Source organism: Uloborus diversus, chromosome 2 (genome assembly GCF_026930045.1).
Source record: "Uloborus diversus isolate 005 chromosome 2, Udiv.v.3.1, whole genome shotgun sequence".
Lineage (NCBI taxonomy): Eukaryota > Metazoa > Arthropoda > Arachnida > Araneae > Uloboridae > Uloborus > Uloborus diversus.
Window position 1 is genome coordinate 36,379,960 of NC_072732.1, and position 18,795 is coordinate 36,398,754.

Sequence of the window (18,795 nt, forward strand, 5' to 3'; positions counted from 1 at the left end):
TTCGTTATCAGACCCAGGTGGATTTTGCTTTCTTTTATTATCCAGCAGCTTTGAACTTTAACATCAAGTTATACTCTTAACCTCTACCTGCCACACTTTCAGAAATTATAAAAAGTTGCCTCCACGTATCGTCACGATATACGTGCCAAGTGTAGAATGTAAAAAGAGCGTTTTGCACAAATCTATCCTTGTTTTGTAAGCTTTAATACAGTGAATGCGGTTTATTTGAATCGCGTTAGTTCTAGCAAAATTTACTGCTACAAATTACAATAAAAGCTCCAGCACTAAATTTCTCCCAAGTTACTTTTTCTTTAAAAGATAATTTATGTATTATTTAAATAAAAAATAACTGATAAAAGCATATAACCATTACTATTATATTTTAAAGCAAAAGGGGAAATTATAATACTGGCATTATCCACGAAATATACTCATCACCATCAAGGCACTACAGCTTTTGAAAACCTTTGAACTATTTTAAGATTTTGGACTATTTCTTTTAATTGGCCACCTTGTATGATAGTAGTTGATCTTATGTCAGTAATAATTACGTTTCACAATTTTTTCCGCTCATAACTAGGTGTGTATCCCGTAAGTGATGTTCTCTTTTGTTTTCAAGTCCTTTAAGTGATTTAAAAAAAAATGATATTTTCCTTCTATCAGAAAATGCAGGTCACACATTGCTCTCAAAGCTCCATTGCTACTGTGTTCTTACAGTAGTATGAAGGGGAAAAAAATGTTCTTTTGAAATGCAATTTCAACTTTTCAATTTCTGTTACTCTTCTATTCTTCTTACAGTGTCATCTACCTTTCCCTTGGAAATATAAGATAAAAAAACTTTTTAAATGCTTTAAAAAACTTAAGCTATGGAAAGTTTATTTTATCTTGGTTTTATTTCAAACATTGTGTGTGATGGATTTTAATATCAATAAAATATACTTTCTAGTTGTTTTACATTTTCTCTGATATTTATTTACCTGTAAACCAGTTAAAAGGCTGTATTGTGTGACTCTCATAAGTGGCGCTTTAACCTTGACAATGTTTACTTCTTTTAACACAGTTCAGTAAAAAAGGAATATTGGCGCGGGATTTGAGTTGGGATACTTTTGCAAAGCTATTTCCAATGCAACCCAACTCAACTATTCACCAATTATCCTTCCCTATTAGCCCAAAAAGAGGTAAACCTCGTCAAGGTCATGGCCCAGCTTATCACTTCCCTACTGTATTACCTTTTTGTGAGTGCGTGTTCTATCTTGTGTGACAATACAAATCTCGTTTTTCCGCAGGTTCTGCAGTTCAGCAGCGAACCATCCCGCAAAAAATTCTTGAGCAAGTTTGAATCATTTCTCACGAGCCACAAGAAAAATTTGGACATTCTGCCTACTTACCGTGACGTCATGTTAGCCAACGCAGAAACGAAGGAGAAGCGACAAAAACGACTCGAGCATTTCTTCCGTGAGGCCTACGCTCTGGTATGAAACGCTTCTGAAGCAATTGGAAACATGATCCCACTTAATACTTCGCATTATTTATTAAAGATTGTATGATAATTGAATATTTCTTAATTATTGAAACTGTTCTCATACTAACCTGAATTCGAACTCTGTTTTTAACTGCCAACACGAGGTTGAAATGGCAATAGTTGCGAAAATTTTAATTTCTTCTTGCATATGTGTAACTTTGAGTTCTTGTTCAATTAAATATCCTTTCAAATGGTTAAATATAGCATGGATGAGGCAACTTGATGCTTGACCTTGGACGAGATAATTTATATTTGGGTTGAAAGAGGAGAACTTTTTAGATGGGCACAGCTCCAATAATCTTTATCGCGACCGAAATAGACTCTCATGATCTCTATTTTAACAAATGAAATCGTTTAAGCTTCAGTGGATTGGAAATCAGGTTTTCAGGACTTGACTATTTTCACTACACAAAATTTATTTTCAATTGAAAAGCACGTTTTATTCTAAACTTCGAAGTAATTGCAAGTATTTTGCTTTGCTGTACTGAGTAATGGTAGGAATTCTTGAAGCCTGAAACTTAACTTCGTATATAGATAGTGTGTATATATATATATACTAAAAACGTAAGAATTGAAAAAATATATGCGTAAGTAAAAATTTTGCTACTCCAAAAAAAATCAGCAAAGATACTTAAGTTATAAATTTAATAATTGGATGCACTCGTTTTAAGGCCTCATTAGATACATTCTTTAATCTGTGCACTCACTTTTTTTTTTCTTTTTACATCTAATACACGACGCATGGATGTCTAAATGATTTGGAATCTATCATATTCGCAGAACACAAAGTTATATCAAAAAATTAAAGCGTGAAAAAATCTGAAAAATCTAGGGAAAAGTGTCCTAATATGGATAGTAGTAATAAAAGAGCTCCAAAGTCTGTTAAATGCGTAAATTCCAATGATTATTTTTAAAGCTTTTGCTTCAAGCGTTTAAACAAGGTTATACTACACAGATCTCTTATTTTTTGTACAGTTTTTCATTTACATTACAATTTCACAGTTGAGACACAAAAATTGTGGTTTTACACCCAGAATTCTTCATGATCCTAAGGACAACACGGAATATATTGCATCCCTTTTTTGTCGCAACATGCACAGAAGGACATTCAGTGTCTTCATCTTCATAGTCAATATCGAAATTGTCACTATGGAAAGACTGGCAATCTGGGTCACTAAAGGCAAAAAGAGTCTTCTCTAAGTTTCCTCTTTGATGAATTTAGCATTCTCCCGAAAAGCGTTTTCGTCTCTGTAACAATTTTCTTCTTTGCCTAACACAATAGGGAAGTTGCAACCTATTAAATGTTCATATTTTGACTATTGGATATTGTTAATTGACCCGTAAAACTAAAAAATTCACCATCGCCGAATTTAAAACACCGTGATTGATTTTTAATGAATTTTTAAAAATCCACGCGCAAAAGTGCGCTCTTCTGAAACGTTACGAGCTTACGTCACAGGGCACTAATGGTCAGTCTTCCGCAGAAGATCCCTTATTTTCGCTACGGACATTTTGAGCGCGCTGATATTTTTATTTTTTAGAAATTCAATTATCCTTTTGAACACACAATGGAGGCCGGATTCGTTAAACCACAATCTAATAATCTTCCTCAAGTAACATCAATGATGGTATTCGAATATTTCCGAGAGGATGAGAGGTTTAATGTTCCAGAAACGCGAGGAGTTAAATGCTGGGAGGTAAGCCTTACGTTTCTTCTTCAAAGTCAACTGCACGTCCTTCGACTTCTCCCGCGACGGAAGAGCGCATGACGTCACTTCCTGGGCCATTTGACGTCACAATCGCTTGAACTTTAAAAATTAATTTAAAAAAAAACTATTTATCGTATCGCAAAAAAATTTTTCCCTATGATGTTCATACATGTTACTCTATCATATAAAAATAAAATTGAAAAATCGAAAACTTTCCTATTGTTGTCTATAAGGACATGATGTCAGAAATTGAGAAATACCATCAAGTAATGTTTTCCTCGCTGTGTTGGATAAAGAAATGGTTTGTCCAATCGAGGTATGAGTTTGGTGTCTAAAGGTTCTAACAATGCAACTTTCAGTGAATTAAATTTTTTAATCTCTACATAGTATAAAATGAAGTCTTAAAAGAGCATCTGTTTGTTTAAACGCGCAAAACTCTAAAATTATCTGGCCAATTTCGCTGAAATTTTCACAGTATCTTTCTTTTAGCACCGGAAAGGTTTGCAGACCAGTTCGAAAAAAGTTCGATTAATAGTTCTTCTTTTAGTTCAATGTAGGCTAAGTTTCCAAATAAATTCCTGAATATGAAGGTAAAAAATACTTACACATATAAATGTCATATAGAAGGAGCAATTTTTCTGCGTTCTATGCAGTTTGTTCTAATTCTCTAACTAAATTACGACGGGAGTTGTTCGCGTTTTTAACTCAAATTTTTCAAGTCTTCGCTTGATTTCAGGCATTATTTTCTTCATTAAAACTACGAATAAAAGTGAACCTAAATTGTCCCAGAGTTTTCCTTTTGACACCATTGGAAAGAACGCATTATTTTTACTCCAGATCTAACTCGGCCTATGGTCGAAGATCCAACTTTCTATGTCAATTTGAAAAAAGAGTTGCAATCGTCTTAACCTGATGTTCGAAACTGTCTTCCCCATTCACGTTGTTAACGTTTTGTTTTGTGTTATCATGGGTACACCTTTCATTTTTTTCTTTCTTGCGTAACTTCGGAGTGGAAAGGGAAATTTACATTTACTGTAAGAGCTTTTTATTTAACTTTTTTTGTTGCACGAGCAGAGCCGTGTGGATGCCGCTAGTGTTTTCAAAAAGGATAAGATTTAATCATATGAAGCATGGTTGCCTAATATGAGATACTGTCGCATATTAGGTAAGTTGTGGTATCGTATGTTTGGAATAAACCGTGTGTCATAAACAAAAATAATAACGCTTCACAAAACTAACAGTCAAATTTAAACTTAACTGAATAATTATATTAAAAAAAATATAGTAGCATACAAGAATATAGGGTGGTTATATAAATTCTTGCACAGATAAAGAAAAATCATTAAAAAAAAAATACTTCAGATTAAAACATACTAATTATTTTTATTTACCTTCTGTAGAGTGAATGTTGGTTGTAATTGCACTTTTAGGGTATAGGCTGTCGGTATTGCTTGGGGAATAAGTATTAAAATTAAGGAATTTGGGGAGTTGACTCTCAAAATCCCCTTTACTACACCCTAGCACCAGATATTGGCATATCTGTAGTAAACCATGACATTGCATTCATTGTTCTGCCATGGGAAGATAAGACTCAGTATTGCTATTTTTTTCCTTTACATTTTTTACATTTTCGTCACCTATTGTGCTTCAGCTTTATTGTACAAGCTTGCTTATTTGATTTTCTCTGGGAAAAAGAAACCCGAAAAAAGCGTCGAATTCCAAAGTTTCCCTAATTTTTGATTCCATACTACCAATAGAGAAATGTTGGAATTTGACGCTTTTTTTCGTGTTTAATTTTCAGCGGAAACCAAATAAGCAAGCTTCTGCGCATTTTTTTTTTTCAAATATCTCAAAAACTCATTTGTGCTGATATTGCGCTTTACCTTCTCACGGCGTCAATAGCAATGTGTCAATATTGGAGAATAGAGTGCAAACACTTTGTCAGTGACAAAAACCCATTGGCATGCACAGAGTTTTATCTTTCAGAGACTTTCAGTTTTGAATGCTAACGTCAGATACATACACTTTATCTAATATTGTATGAAATTGGGGGTGGGGAGGATGGACTTGATGAGATAAGGATCAGAATTTAAAAAAAAAAAAAAACAATAATGTCTTAAGTATATTTTTCTTTGTTAGTGCAAGACTTTATAAACAACCTGTACTTAAAAACATAATGTAACATTCATTCAGTTTTGATTTAAAAAAATAATGTATTTCAATGACGCACTTGAAACCAAAAGCAAAGAAATTTTTGAGAACTCAATCTATGCACCCACTGCAACCGACAACAGGTTTCTGGACCTTCTTTGTCGACCTCGTGCACCCTAAAGATTTTTTTAAGCAATATTTTTTCGGTGGAGCTTATCCCTTCCTTTAGTTAGAATGGAGGTGTCACATATTAGTGAACTACGGCGTATTCGGCACTTTTCCTCTATCTTTTACTGGAAACAAAGTGGCATACTAAGTTGGATTTTAATTTATTTAAAAACATTTATTAATTTTCTTATGTAGAAAAGTGAGTAGTAATATATGTGTAATCATTTTTAGATTATTAATATAATACATAATAAAAAAAAAGTCGAAAATAACCTATTTTCTCAATTGGTTTGCAAACAATAAATCAATACAACGCTTCAAAATTGATTTTTTATGTACCTTGTTTCATTGACTTATATGAAAGTAATCCCAATGCTTTCTTTTTTTCTTAAGACGTTTGGATTACGACCAGGTGAAAAGCGACGACTTGAAGACGTAAGCAGTGACGTCATTATGGTAATGAGGACATCACTGTCGAAGAAAGAATTTGCCGAAGCATTGGGAATGAGACCGGAATCTCTATTCGTCAAGCAAATGTTCAACTGCGTTGACAAAGACAAAGATGGACGAATAAGCTTTCAAGAGTTTTTGGATACAGTTGTCTTGTTTTCCAGAGGTTGGTTTCAGTCCCCAGTTAAATTTTTCAAAGCAAATTTTATACAGAATGTAAATATTTCTTTATCTGTGGGCTAATGATTTTGTTAGAGAATGGGACAATTACAACTAAGCTTTCATAAAATACAATACGAATATGATCCATAAGCTAAAGTTACTAAAAAAGCTCGTGAGCTCATGTGCACGAATTGGAAGTAATGGGGAACTAGCCAAACATCACCAATATCGCTGGGCTGAAACAAGATCTGGTAGGGTTGGGCGGAGCTAGTTGAGTAATTTTTCAGTTGAGCAGATATAGCTCCTCAACGGTAAATCTCAATCGATTGTTGTGCAACCTGATGGATTAGTAATGTATCTCTTTTCAAAAGTGTCCGTAGTAACTTGTTGCTAATAGCACACGTTTAAGAACTACAGCTGTCGGAATGCAAAAAGTCAAACTTGCTCAACGTACCCCATAGATGGGGTAAGTTGAGTAAGGTTATGGGGCAAGGTGAGCACTTATAAAGTCTAGCCAAACCATAAGATAAATGATAACTAGAGATGAAATATAATCTCTGTTTGACAATCAACTCTTTATTTATTGTCTTTTAGTGACAAATTAACAAAAATTAAAGTATTTTTTTCCGAATTGACTGAAATGGTTCTGGTTTTCGGATGGGTAGTTCCGGATTTCGTTTTAAAAACTTGGTAAGCCAATCTTTTCCGGCTATCTAATTTGGAGTCCAGGCGGATGGAATTTTAATGCTAAATTTATCAGCATACTCGTAGGCAAGGAGCGAACGTATTTTGGGGAATATCCATAATAGATTGATAACATTTAGAGCAAGTATTTTTTGTATAGCGTCCTCTTGTTGGAAAGAAAAAAACTTGCCTCCGTTTTTCATAACCCATGAATGAATCACCACTTTTAATTTCTTCAAAAATCTCGTCAAAGTCGTCCGTTTAATACCAATTATTTTGCTGCGGCATTCACACTTTTCCCCTCAGCATTGACGGCCCTTGCGGCATTATTCAAGTCATCAGTAGTTTAAGAACGTAGTGTAGTTTTCTTTTTATATCCTAACAAAAGCAAAAAACATATTTGTTTTAAGTCGCGGTGGTCAGTTGAGCAATACTTGCTTAACTAGCCCCAAACCAAAATCTTAAAATAAAAGTGAGATTACGAAAAAATGGAACGAATTATACCCAGAAACTCTATGCATAACAAAAGTACAGTAAATTTATGAAAGAATAAAACTTGCCTGACAGAAAACAGATACCGTAAAGTGGGGCTACTTGGACCCGAAATTTCATACTTTTTGCGAGTTTTACACTGAAGGCTTTGTTAAACCTGTAATGTGAACTGATAACGTTGTTATTACCACTTTTCAGACGTTCTGCTACCACCTAAAGCCTTTTTTTAAACAACAATTTTTACTCTTTATATATATTTTTTCTATTTTTAAAAATTGGGTTCAGGTAGCCCCGCGCTGGGGCTACTTGGACCCACTCAGCAAATCCGTTAGAAAATGCTGTAAAACAAGTGGTGGTATCAAGAAGGACCAATGATTTTGAAAAATAAACTCAAAACGTACATTTTAGCGAGAAAGCTATTTATATAAATTACAAATTATTTATATAAATTAATATAAAATCAATGTATACATAGAAACTTATTTTAGGCAAACATAATTTCATAAATAGAAACATAATCTAACTACAGCTAAAACCAATTGAGATGCTCATTATTTAAACATTAGAAAGAATGAAAACCCCTAAATTTAATGGCTTGGGTGAATTTTTTTTTCTCTGATATTTTTTAATACCTGCCCTTCCGAGCTACTAAATACTACAGGATGCCCAGGCTTGTTTTGTGAACGATCTTTTAATATCCTTTTCAGAGTTGATATACTTAAATCAAAATGGGCTGATACCACTCTCTAAGACATTTCTCCGGAATTAGTTGAATCTGGACACAATTGCAATTTTTCCTCTTGATAATCCGCATTATTTCCTACTTCAATGTACTACTCTTTTACTTTCGGACCCTTTTTTTCCCCAGATCTGCAAAAAACGGGTATAAATAGTAACTAACCTCTTTATTTTAAAAGATTACAAACCTTACTTAACATAATTTAGTGATGAAATGTGACTTGAGGCTGTTTAAATGCTGAGTTCAAGCAGCCCCATTTTAAGGCAACCAGTGCACTTTAACTAACTTGTATTAGTTACTGTGTTAATTATACAGCTATAACCTTAAAACACCGTTATTTTATTAAAAAATTGAATGCAAACATAAAACTATCTTGACCTTGATGATATCAAATGTTTCTATGAACTTACATATGAAAGTTTGCAGACACAAAAAAACAATTGTTAGACAACTTGCAATCATAACCTCAATCAGAAAAGGTGGGAATAGAAAAAACTTTGTTTCATGCCCCAGCCTTTACCTAGTACTGCTACCTGTCATGGATAAAGTTTTTAAACTATACATTGAGTTATATAAGACCAGGACGGATTTTAAAGACTTTTTTCTCATGGGTTCAAGTAGCCTCTGGAGGCTCAAGTAGCCCCACTTTACATTGGATCTCCATCTATCATTCATCACGATCAGTGGGGGACCACCCCACTTATCATTGGACTAATACAGACGAAAACTTGCGGCAAATGACTTTTTTACTTTTTTGTCACAAAATAAATAATGTGCACGTATACTTCACTCATTTGTTGGGCTGCAATTGAAGATCGCGTAATGATCCCATAAACCTTTCTTTCCACCATGTGATGCCTACACGTGTGGTGAATAGTTTTCGAGATATATCGATTGCTCAACGTGCCTCTATGATCAACTAGCCCCGCCCTACCCTACCTCATTTTTGGTGTAAAATCGAACGAGATATCAGCATGTAGTCTCCAGTTTATGACGTCACTTCTGTTTGTTTTTGGTTTTATTACTTCAGGTTTACATTGAAATTTTAACTTCATCACTGGCAGAAATATCTAACCGCAACTTATTTATATGTTCAAAGCAGTTTTTACGAAACACGTCCATTGGAAGCGAAGTAGATTGGCTAAAAGTAGGTGTCATCGCAAGTTTTAATACTTTTACGCCAGCTGCTAATATTGCAGTTGTGTTTAAAGAGTGCAAACTGAATGTACAAAGCACGACCTGAATGTGCAAAGCTAAAAATCGTGTTAATTGATGGGTTGCTGGAAAACTATGTCATTGCTTATTGAAGATTGTACTTTCTATATTGATTGCAATGTTTATGTACGTGTTTTGTATTATGTTAATATTGTGCACTGTTTTTCTGCATTTATAAATTTTCTAACCTTTTAAAGTCTGCATGATGCCGTGGTGGTAATAGGCGGAACTATTCTCATGGCCCGATAAACCTGGTAAGCCACAAAATGGCAGGTGAGGGGGATTCTGAGGTAGCATTGTGTAAATCACAATCTGAATGTGTAAAGCACAATCTAAACATGGAAATCGAGATTTCTATCTTAAATTGATTAAACATTACATAACCATGAAAAGGGCATGTTTTCTTGTATATTACGTTCATCTGGCGTAAACGTTTTTTTTTTTTTTTTTTTTCATTCAACAGGAAAAACGGAAGACAAACTCCGAATCGTATTTGACATGTGCGACGACGATGGCAATGGAGTCATAGACAAACAAGAGCTAACCAAAATGCTTCGCTCATTAGTAGACATAGCGAAAACCAACTCCATGGACGAAATACAAGTCATGGATTTGATTCACGGCATGTTCGCAGCGTCAGGGCTACAAGACAAAGAGGAACTAAACTATGAAGACTTTAAAGTGATGATGAGGGAGTACAAGGGAGACTTCATCGCCATTGGTTTAGATTGCAAAGGTAGGATTATTATATTCAGCCGAGCTTACCCTTCTAGTCTGCATATTTATGAGAAGAATAAGGGTACATTGCTGTTTGGGGCAGTTTACTTTCGAACTTGGCGAAAACAGAAAAACGTTGCTTTCATCGCAGACTACGTTTGCTCTCCACATTCTTAAATTTTAAATGATAATGATATTCTTTTGTTTTAATGACTTGATGCATTTATTTTTACATTATAGCGAAGGTTTTTACAATGTTTAACTTCGTGGATTTCTTTTAACTTTTGAACGGAGCTTTAAATATTGTTTAATGGTCTGTTTATTTGGAAATCTTAAAAAGTGTATCATCGTTAAAAAGTAGTTTCATAAGAACTTCACCAAACATGGCAGAAAATATTAGAGTTGCCACAGAGTTGTAAAGTGTTGTTCAACTGTAGTCAACTAAGACATTGTTAATTTCCTACATTGACAAAAATATTACATCTCCAATGCACCCTTATTCAAGGCTCTAGCCAAATCGTAATCTATTTGTTACATTCAATCCAGGAACAAAAAAGTAAATTGCTTTACATTCATCAGAGATCTATTATATTTGACTTCACCCTTTTTTTTGCTAAAACCAAAAAAAAACCAAATGAAAAAAAAAAAAATGAATAATTGTCTTTCTTAATGAACCCAAAAATAGTAATTTTATTTCTAATAGTTTTTCAATTGTTTACATGCTTTACAAGCTTTAACTGCGCATAATGATAATAAAATGCATGTATTTTTATTTCAGGCGCTAAGCAAAACTTTTTGGATACGTCTACAAATGTCGCCAGGTAAGATCTTGATATGAATAAGTAATTGACAGAATTATCACATATTCTATGGATAATCAATTTAGTTTTGAGAAAAGGTTAACCTTAAATGATAAAATAAACGTTATTAACTGAAAAATTTTGCAAAAACATACTCGTGTTCCTAAACAAACCAATTCTTTTTTTCCCCAGAATGACCAGCTTTCAGATCAGTCGTCCGCCGGAAGATCCGCCAGGCTACTGGAAAAAGAAATATAACCATTTGGCAACATTTCTGGAAGAATATAGGCAACATATCTTTTACTTATTCGTTTTCTATGTCATTACGTGCGTCCTCTTCCTAGAAAGATTTGTTTGTAAGTGTAACACAATAATAGTATTAAATCGCATAGGTTAGTTTCAGTTTTACAATGGGGTTGTTTCCTTCAGTCGAAAGGAGTACTTTTTGTCACTGAAATTGATAGAATAAGCAAAAAAATAACATGGACTCAGAAAATACTTTCATTTTCCCAACAGTTATTTTTAAATTAATTTTTTAAATGTCCGATTTTTCAAACAAGGCGTGGTCTTTATGACATCACAAATGATGCACTATGGCGCATCTTTCTACCGATTTCCACGTTATGATAATGAAGAAGCGAAATACAGTTGCGCTCTACGCTTGCTATCAACCATATCGTTGCCAATACACGTGAGTAAAGATGCGAATTAAATATTTTGGAATGGCAACACTGAATGGCATTTCATCATTTATGATGTCATCAGCAGAAGCTTTTAACGATGAAAGAGCATCGAGTTAAGTAATTTTTTAAAAATATTAAACTTAAAGAAAGGATTTGAAAAATAGTCAGATTCTATGTTTTTAAGCATGCTCTTTCAAAAAAAAAAATACTTTTAAAATTTTGGAAACCATCCCATTGTCGACTTAACAAAGTCCCTAAGTGAATAAATGTTTTTGCAATAAACAGACAGTAAAGGATGGTATTTTATCGTTGTAGTTTACTCGTATTTCGCGGAGCACACAGATTTGCGCCATGTGATGGGTCTGGGAATTGCTGTGACACGAGGATCTGCTGCGGCCCTTTCCTTCTGCTACTCTTTACTCTTGCTCACCATGTGCAGGAATCTGATTACCAAGCTTCGAGAATTGCCTGTGCATCAGTACATTCCTTTGGACTCTCATGTGCAATTCCATAAAGTAGTGGCGCTCACTGCCCTTTTCTTTTCCAGTAAGTATTGAATTCATTCATGAGTTATCTTAATTCTTCAATAATTTCATAACATTGTTTTTTGAACCTTGACATAGCAAGGAATATGGTTATAAGTTTGACGTGTGTATATATCTCTGTATGTCTATGGTATCGTAGCTAATGTCGAATCAACCGATTTCGTGAAATTTTAACCGTTTGAAAGGTGACTTGATCGAGAATGTTCTTTGATAGGTTTGCCAAATCTACTGCCTGCTGGCTATATGGAGCTGACGAAACTAATCCATCTATCCCGTTGTTATTGTTTGAAATGTGACTTGGTTGACACACTGTTCTCAGCCATTGGTGTCCAACCTACGAACCGAGTACCGAACAAGATATCAAAAAATATATAATTTGCCCAGGATTCTATCCTATTATCATTTTTGAAGCACTTAAATTACCAAAGACATCAATTAAAACCCGAATAGGCATTCTTTCTTAATTTTGATTGTGAAATTTTACTCGTACATTTCAAATAAGCATGCCTTTCGAAAGAACGAATTTTTCCGTGTAATATGAATGTTTTTTTGGAATTTCCAAGTTGCATCAAATTGAAATTATAAACATTTTTTAGTCTATTTTAAATAAAGTCTAATCCTTTCACAAGATTGGTGATAGTTTCATTTTTAGCAGCATTGAGAAGAGATAAAATAGAGGGAGTGAAGACTTTCATTTGTGAACGGAAGATCCCCAAGTAACGTGATAGATTTTAAAGAAAAGCATTGGGGAAAAAATCGGGTTTCCTTCGCTAGTTCCACGCAAAACGTGTCAACCATTCGTCGTTGTTGAGGCTCGTGACTTGAAGTCTTTGCCCAAGCTTTTGCTCAGCCAATGATTGGACTTGTTCTTCCTTCCTGCTCTAAGGTTAGCAGACAATCTTTTCTTCTTCTTCGTGCGTTTTGCACAGTTTTGTTTTGATGAGGACTACAATCTAAGTGTTTCGCCTTCCTTACATATGATGTATTTTATTCCACATAGTACAGAATGCATATAAACAGCACATGAAATAATTTACATTACAAAGAAGGGAAAGTACATCCGGAGCGATGGTGGGAGTCGAAACCGCCGTCTCAAGTCTGCTGAGCAATCGCTTGGACCATTCGGCCACAGCAGACAATCGAAGAACGCTCCGTGATTTAAATATTTTATATATTGCCATTTTCTATTTGAAAACAAATGAATTTGTTTTAACACTTTATCAAGGCATTGAAATGAATTTTTATTTTCCACCTTAATTATGCTTTTGCTTCTAGTAGAACTCAATTATGATTATCTTTCATTTTCCTTAAGTTCCCATGTCTTTTAGAAAAATTTAAATATGTTTAAAATTTTTACGTATTGTGACTGACGTGATTCACTTTAATATGAAGTGTGGTTATCCAAATCTCTTTCTTTTTTTTAGTCTTTAATTTAATATTTGTTCTTGTGCGTCTTACTGCTTTCTTCTAACATCAATTTAGACATTTTCAACTTTAAATTGTTTTGAATTTAAACATTTTTTAATTGATAGAGCAGTATTATTTAATTTTATAATTTAAAAATGTATACATGCGTATTATTTAAATGTGTGAGTAAAAATATTTTTGTCTTTCTAGTGATACACACAGTGGGACATTGTATAAATTTTTATCATGTGTCTACGCAGCCCATTGATAACTTGAGGTGCCTAACGAAAGAAGTCCATTTCGAGTAAGTTCGTTTTAAAATTCTATACAAGTGTTTATCTGTAAAACACAAATTTATTAGAAGTAACTAAACTCCCTTCTTGGAGAGCAATTTAGAAAACGAAGTTTTCAAAAGTCATTGAGATATTTTATGCAAGAAAGAGTCAAATAAATTCCTACAACTTAAAACATGAGTTTGCAGATTAGTATTTGAAGTTTAAGAACGTTAACCAGATAAAGTTTTTTTTTTCATGCGATCTAAATCCAAACATTCGGGATCAGCATTAAACTAGAGATTGACATCCAAAAATAATTATAAATTAATGAAGAAAATAAATCAATAAATACAAAAGTCTGTTTAAAATATAATGTACATTTTCTGTGAAAGATCAAAATTGGAAAAATGTCAGCTTCTTACCAGTGATCGAACTTTCGATTTTCCTGATAAAGTACTACTAGAATGTTTACTTTAAGATGTTTATGAACTGTTTTCAAATATATCAAAATACCAAAATTTAGTTCATAGCAACTTCGGAACTATACTAAACACTGTAGGTTTTATGTTTCCCATCAAAGATATAGTAAATTGGTGTATAAGTTAATTTTGCTGTCTAAAGAAACAGTTGTATCCTTTTTACCTTTTGCTAAAAAATTATTGAATTTATCCGCAAAAATCATTAGCAATTTTTAGTCATTGTTTATTTTTCTTCTTCTTTGAAGTAGCTTGGTTACAATTAAAGCCTATTTTTCTGTATATTTTGGGTTAATGTGTTATAGCTTATAATGGTGTTACTATTTTCTTTCAGTTCTGATTTTAAACCAACAATTTCATATTGGTTGTTCCAAACTGTCACAGGTAAAATTCTTCCTTTAAAGTGTCTATTCTCATTTCATTTTATTAAAAACTGTATTTACAATCTTCAACGTTACAAATCAGCTTTCACTTTAGGTGTCTTTGAAGAATAGATGACTCGATCCTATTCAAAACACAGCAAAATTATTTGCGAATATTTACGAGTTGTTGACAACATTGCTAAAATATCCACCAGCAATTTGAAAAAAAAAAAAAAGAAATACACATAAAACACCGTAAGCACAACGGCAAACACTTATTTACGAGCATATACAAATACGATAATTCACTAAGGTAAAAATCACAAATCACAGGCTTCGCAATAACAGAGCTAAAACAGCAAGCTAAACTAACTGAATTTGGAGCGGTTCCTCGTGTATTATTGGAGGAAATCAGTGGTGTACTTATGTTTTTATTTTGGAGGCGGTTCATATATGAAGATTAGCTCCCTCTCACACCCCGTCCTTTTATTTTCTCTTGTAATTTCAGTTTTTTTTTTTTTTTTTTTTTTTTTTTTTTTTTTTTTTTTTTTTTTTTTTTTTTTTGAGAGGGAGAAGAGCAACAGTGCTCTGATATTCTCTTTTTTTTTTTTTCGAGGTGGGTCAAGAACTTCATACTGTCAACCATTGGCTAAACCAAACAATTGTTTTAGGGGAGCACTCTTAAAAAAATTCTTGCTTCTGGGGGGGGGGTACTCTTCCGGAAGTTTTTTGGAATTGTAGTCCTAGGAACGTAGTTTTAGACGGTCTCTGGTGATGCTACGGGGAGGAAAAATTCGTTGGGCCTTCAGCGGAAATTTTTAGAAATTGAAATCCTAAAAAGCCATTGTAGGCTATATTTTTTGATGTTAGTATAAGGAAAGAAATAGAACTTTTTAACGCTGCCCCTGATTGATTTTTTTTTAATGGAGGGAATTCATCACCCCTCCACGCAATTTTTCGAAATTGAAGTTGAAAAAACGCAGTTTCAGACTAACTTCGATGATGTAACGGGCAGGGCGATTTTGGGGCTCTCCCCAAAACCTATTTTAAAAATTAAAGTCCTAAAAAACCAAGTTTTAAAGAGGTATTCAGTGATAATAGGTGGGGGGATTTAAATGCTCTCCACCTTAAATTTTTCGAAGTTGTAGTTTTTTCATTCTCTAATTTCAGGAGCAGTCGGGACCTCGTCCAAATTTTTTTTGTAATTGAAGTCTTAAAAGCGTGACTGTGGACCATATTTGTTAGGGAATCGGCCCTTTTTCGAAATTAAAGCTCCATAAAAGCAATCTAAAACGTTTTTCGAAGCTTTCAGAAAGCAAGGCGTTTGATAATTCTCCCCTGGAAATTTTTCGATATTGAAGCCCTGAAACCGGTGTTTGAGAAGCTTTTTAATGGTTTTAGTGTGTGGAGGGGGGCTTGCGAAGTGTATTATTTTGAAGACAGTCTTATTTTTAGGCCGACTAGGAAAAAGAAAAAAAAAATGGCACGGGGCGGGGGGGGGCTGAAAGAAATGGACGCAATGGAGATGTTGGACGTAATTACCTGATCAATAGTCAGTAACTTTTGAAAAATTTTATCCTAAGGTTCTTCTCAAAAGCAATTCAGATTTTTCCCCGACATTAGCAATCTTTGGAAAGGAAGAATTCGAGAATCCTCTCCTCAAAGGTAAAACGCAATTTCAGGTCTTCTTGGGAGACGTTTAGAGGTAAGGAGCGGTTTTTATGAATCTTTCTCCGAAACTATTCAAAATTGAAAGATTAAAGGCACAATTTCACACTATTTTTGGTAGTCACCTTAGTGAAAGGGTGTTGGTTCGGGGGCCCTACTACAGAAAGGTTTTGAAATTGATGTCAAAAAAACACCTAAATGAATGCGTTTTTTTTTTTTTTTTTTTTGGACATCAATTTCCATCATTACTCCAACCGAAGAATTAAAACTTATTTTAAATTTCTTGCAAGGGACGAAAGTTAAGGTGAGAAACATTTTGAAGACCCTTCTTTTCAAACAGACTAGGAGGAAAGAAAATGGGGGGGGGGTGAAAGAAAGAAAGGGGAACTTAATTTGCTAAGCAGTAAGCTGCATCTGTTTAAAAAAAAATTATTTAAAGATTTCTTTTTTAAAAAATTGAGATTTTTTTCCCAACATTAATTGCTTTCCTTTTTGTTAAAAAAACTTTGCTCTCCCAAGACACGTTCTTTTTTTGAACAAGGGGTGCGGATCCCCTGACTCCTTCTGAAAGACTATTGCCTGGTGCCATCTAACGCGCCGACTCGCGGCAACCTTTGAAGAATTAGAATTTTCTCACGGCATCCTTATATACATATTATTGTTACTATGGACACTTCGCGGCACCCCTCACCTCTTCCTGCGGCACTTAGTTCCGAAATATCTGATCTAACGTATTATAACTATTATTGTCACTGTCATATTTATTTATTCTTCTTCGTCTTCTTTTTTTTTTTTTATTTGGTAGCTAAAAATTTGGAAATTTTTGAGAGCAACTAAAACGAAAAATAACTACCTTTATTTAAATTTTCCTCGAATTTTGGAGGGGTGCCGGACCCCCTCAGCTCCTTCCTTATATACGCAATTGGAGAAAATTGAAAATATTCTAGTAAATTCTAGGGTTTTCTCTCATATTCAAAATGTCTCCAAGTTTGATAACTTTTATTTAATACTCTGTCCTACTCAAATATTTTTCCGAAGTCAATACCTAAAAGCACCATCAGTTTGTACAAATTATTTTTTTAAAAGCATTGATTCTTTTAACCTTATAACGTGGTTTTTCTAGTTTTGAAAAAAAAAAATATTTTCTTTCTCAAAGTTCCCAACTTTTTCTCATTGGGAAAACGGTTCTTAATTGCTCTGAAACGTGTGTACCTACGCAACGCATTTTGCAAAATTGTCCGTGCAGTTCTCATATTCTTAGTTTTCTTGCAATGGATAGTTTTTTGTTCGTTAAAAAATAATATTCACGAGTCGAATAGCATAAATAAGAAATACGTCAAAGAGTTTCGAACGCAATAACAATGCTCGGTGCAGAGAAAAACGTAACTGGATCGCGGAACTCTTAGTGTGAGATTACTAATGTAATTATAGGTGTAATAAAAGGAATAATTTTCTATATGAAAAAGTATAATTGAATTAAGTGTAAGCTTAGTATGCAGGTTCAGTAACACGATACTGCCGTGCTAAGCAGATATCGTATCTTCAAATTTCCTCACTAGGCAAGGACGCCCATAAAGGGGGGCAAGGGGGGCTCAAGACCCCCCCCCTTAGAAATAAGAACTTCCTTGCTTTTAATGCTTTTTCTTTGCAAAAATTAATAAAAATTTCTTTTCCAGCCATTAATGAATAAGTTATTAAAAATGTCAAATTTTAATATCTCTAATCTGTACTGAAATCGGTTTCCATGGGGAAAATATTCTGCTAAACCATGGGGAAAATTTTTGAGCCCCCCCCCCCTTAAAATTTTGCATATGGGCGCTCTTGTCACTAGGTTGTTCTTAGAAACATATTTCACATAAATGTAATGTTTTATAGTAATTTCTGCGTTACAAATAGTTTTTTTCAGAAAACTGAAAAAGTATCATCTGAATCATGTATAATGGAGGAGTAAAACTTTACGAAGCAATATCTCATTTTCAATTCAGCTACAGATGCGACTAGTTTTGGTCAAATAACTTTAAACGTAACTAAAATGTTCTTTTTTTTTTAAGTTTTGAAACTGAAAAATAGTTACGTGAATCAATCAAAACTGCGAATAACAAAGAACGACAACATATAATTTGTTAGTGTATTTATGTTTATTAAGTTTATGTACAAGAGCCGTTTATTTCTCTCTTAGGCGTGACAGGCATACTTCTGTACGCCATTGTGTGCATCGTCTTCATTTTTGCACATCCAAGAATTCGACAGAAAGCCTACAAGTATTTCTGGTCAACTCATAGTCTCTATGTTCTTCTGTATATATTGTGTCTCGTCCACGGATTGGCAAAAATCACTGGGGTGAGTATTTTGCTTATTAATCTGAAATGATATTTTAATACACTTGTTAGATATAGCGTTAAGAAGAAGAAGACAGTGCTTCTAGACCGAGGCCACTGCTCCTAAAAACAAATAGTCAAAGCAGAGATCAACATGGAGCTTTGTTCATTTTTTTACAAGCTATTTCCGCCAAATAAAATACTAAAATTGTCGAATACGTAAGCATTCTACAGGAGAAGATGTTATAATCT

The 18,795-nt window shown here is 33.8% G+C and overlaps 1 protein-coding gene across 1 annotated transcript in view; it reads left to right on the forward strand.

Annotated features, from left to right (window-relative positions):
• The window catches only part of LOC129217818 (dual oxidase-like), a 264,773-nt gene that overhangs the window by 237,539 nt on the left and 8,439 nt on the right, over positions 1-18,795 (forward strand). Inside the window, exons 16-24 of the mRNA XM_054852156.1 lie at positions 1,287-1,472; positions 5,944-6,166; positions 9,756-10,028; positions 10,788-10,830; positions 11,002-11,165; positions 11,808-12,038; positions 13,655-13,748; positions 14,530-14,579; positions 18,405-18,565. Of these exons, the coding sequence (XP_054708131.1) occupies positions 1,287-1,472; positions 5,944-6,166; positions 9,756-10,028; positions 10,788-10,830; positions 11,002-11,165; positions 11,808-12,038; positions 13,655-13,748; positions 14,530-14,579; positions 18,405-18,565 (1,425 nt within the window). The remainder of the gene's footprint in view (positions 1-1,286; positions 1,473-5,943; positions 6,167-9,755; positions 10,029-10,787; positions 10,831-11,001; positions 11,166-11,807; positions 12,039-13,654; positions 13,749-14,529; positions 14,580-18,404; positions 18,566-18,795) is intronic.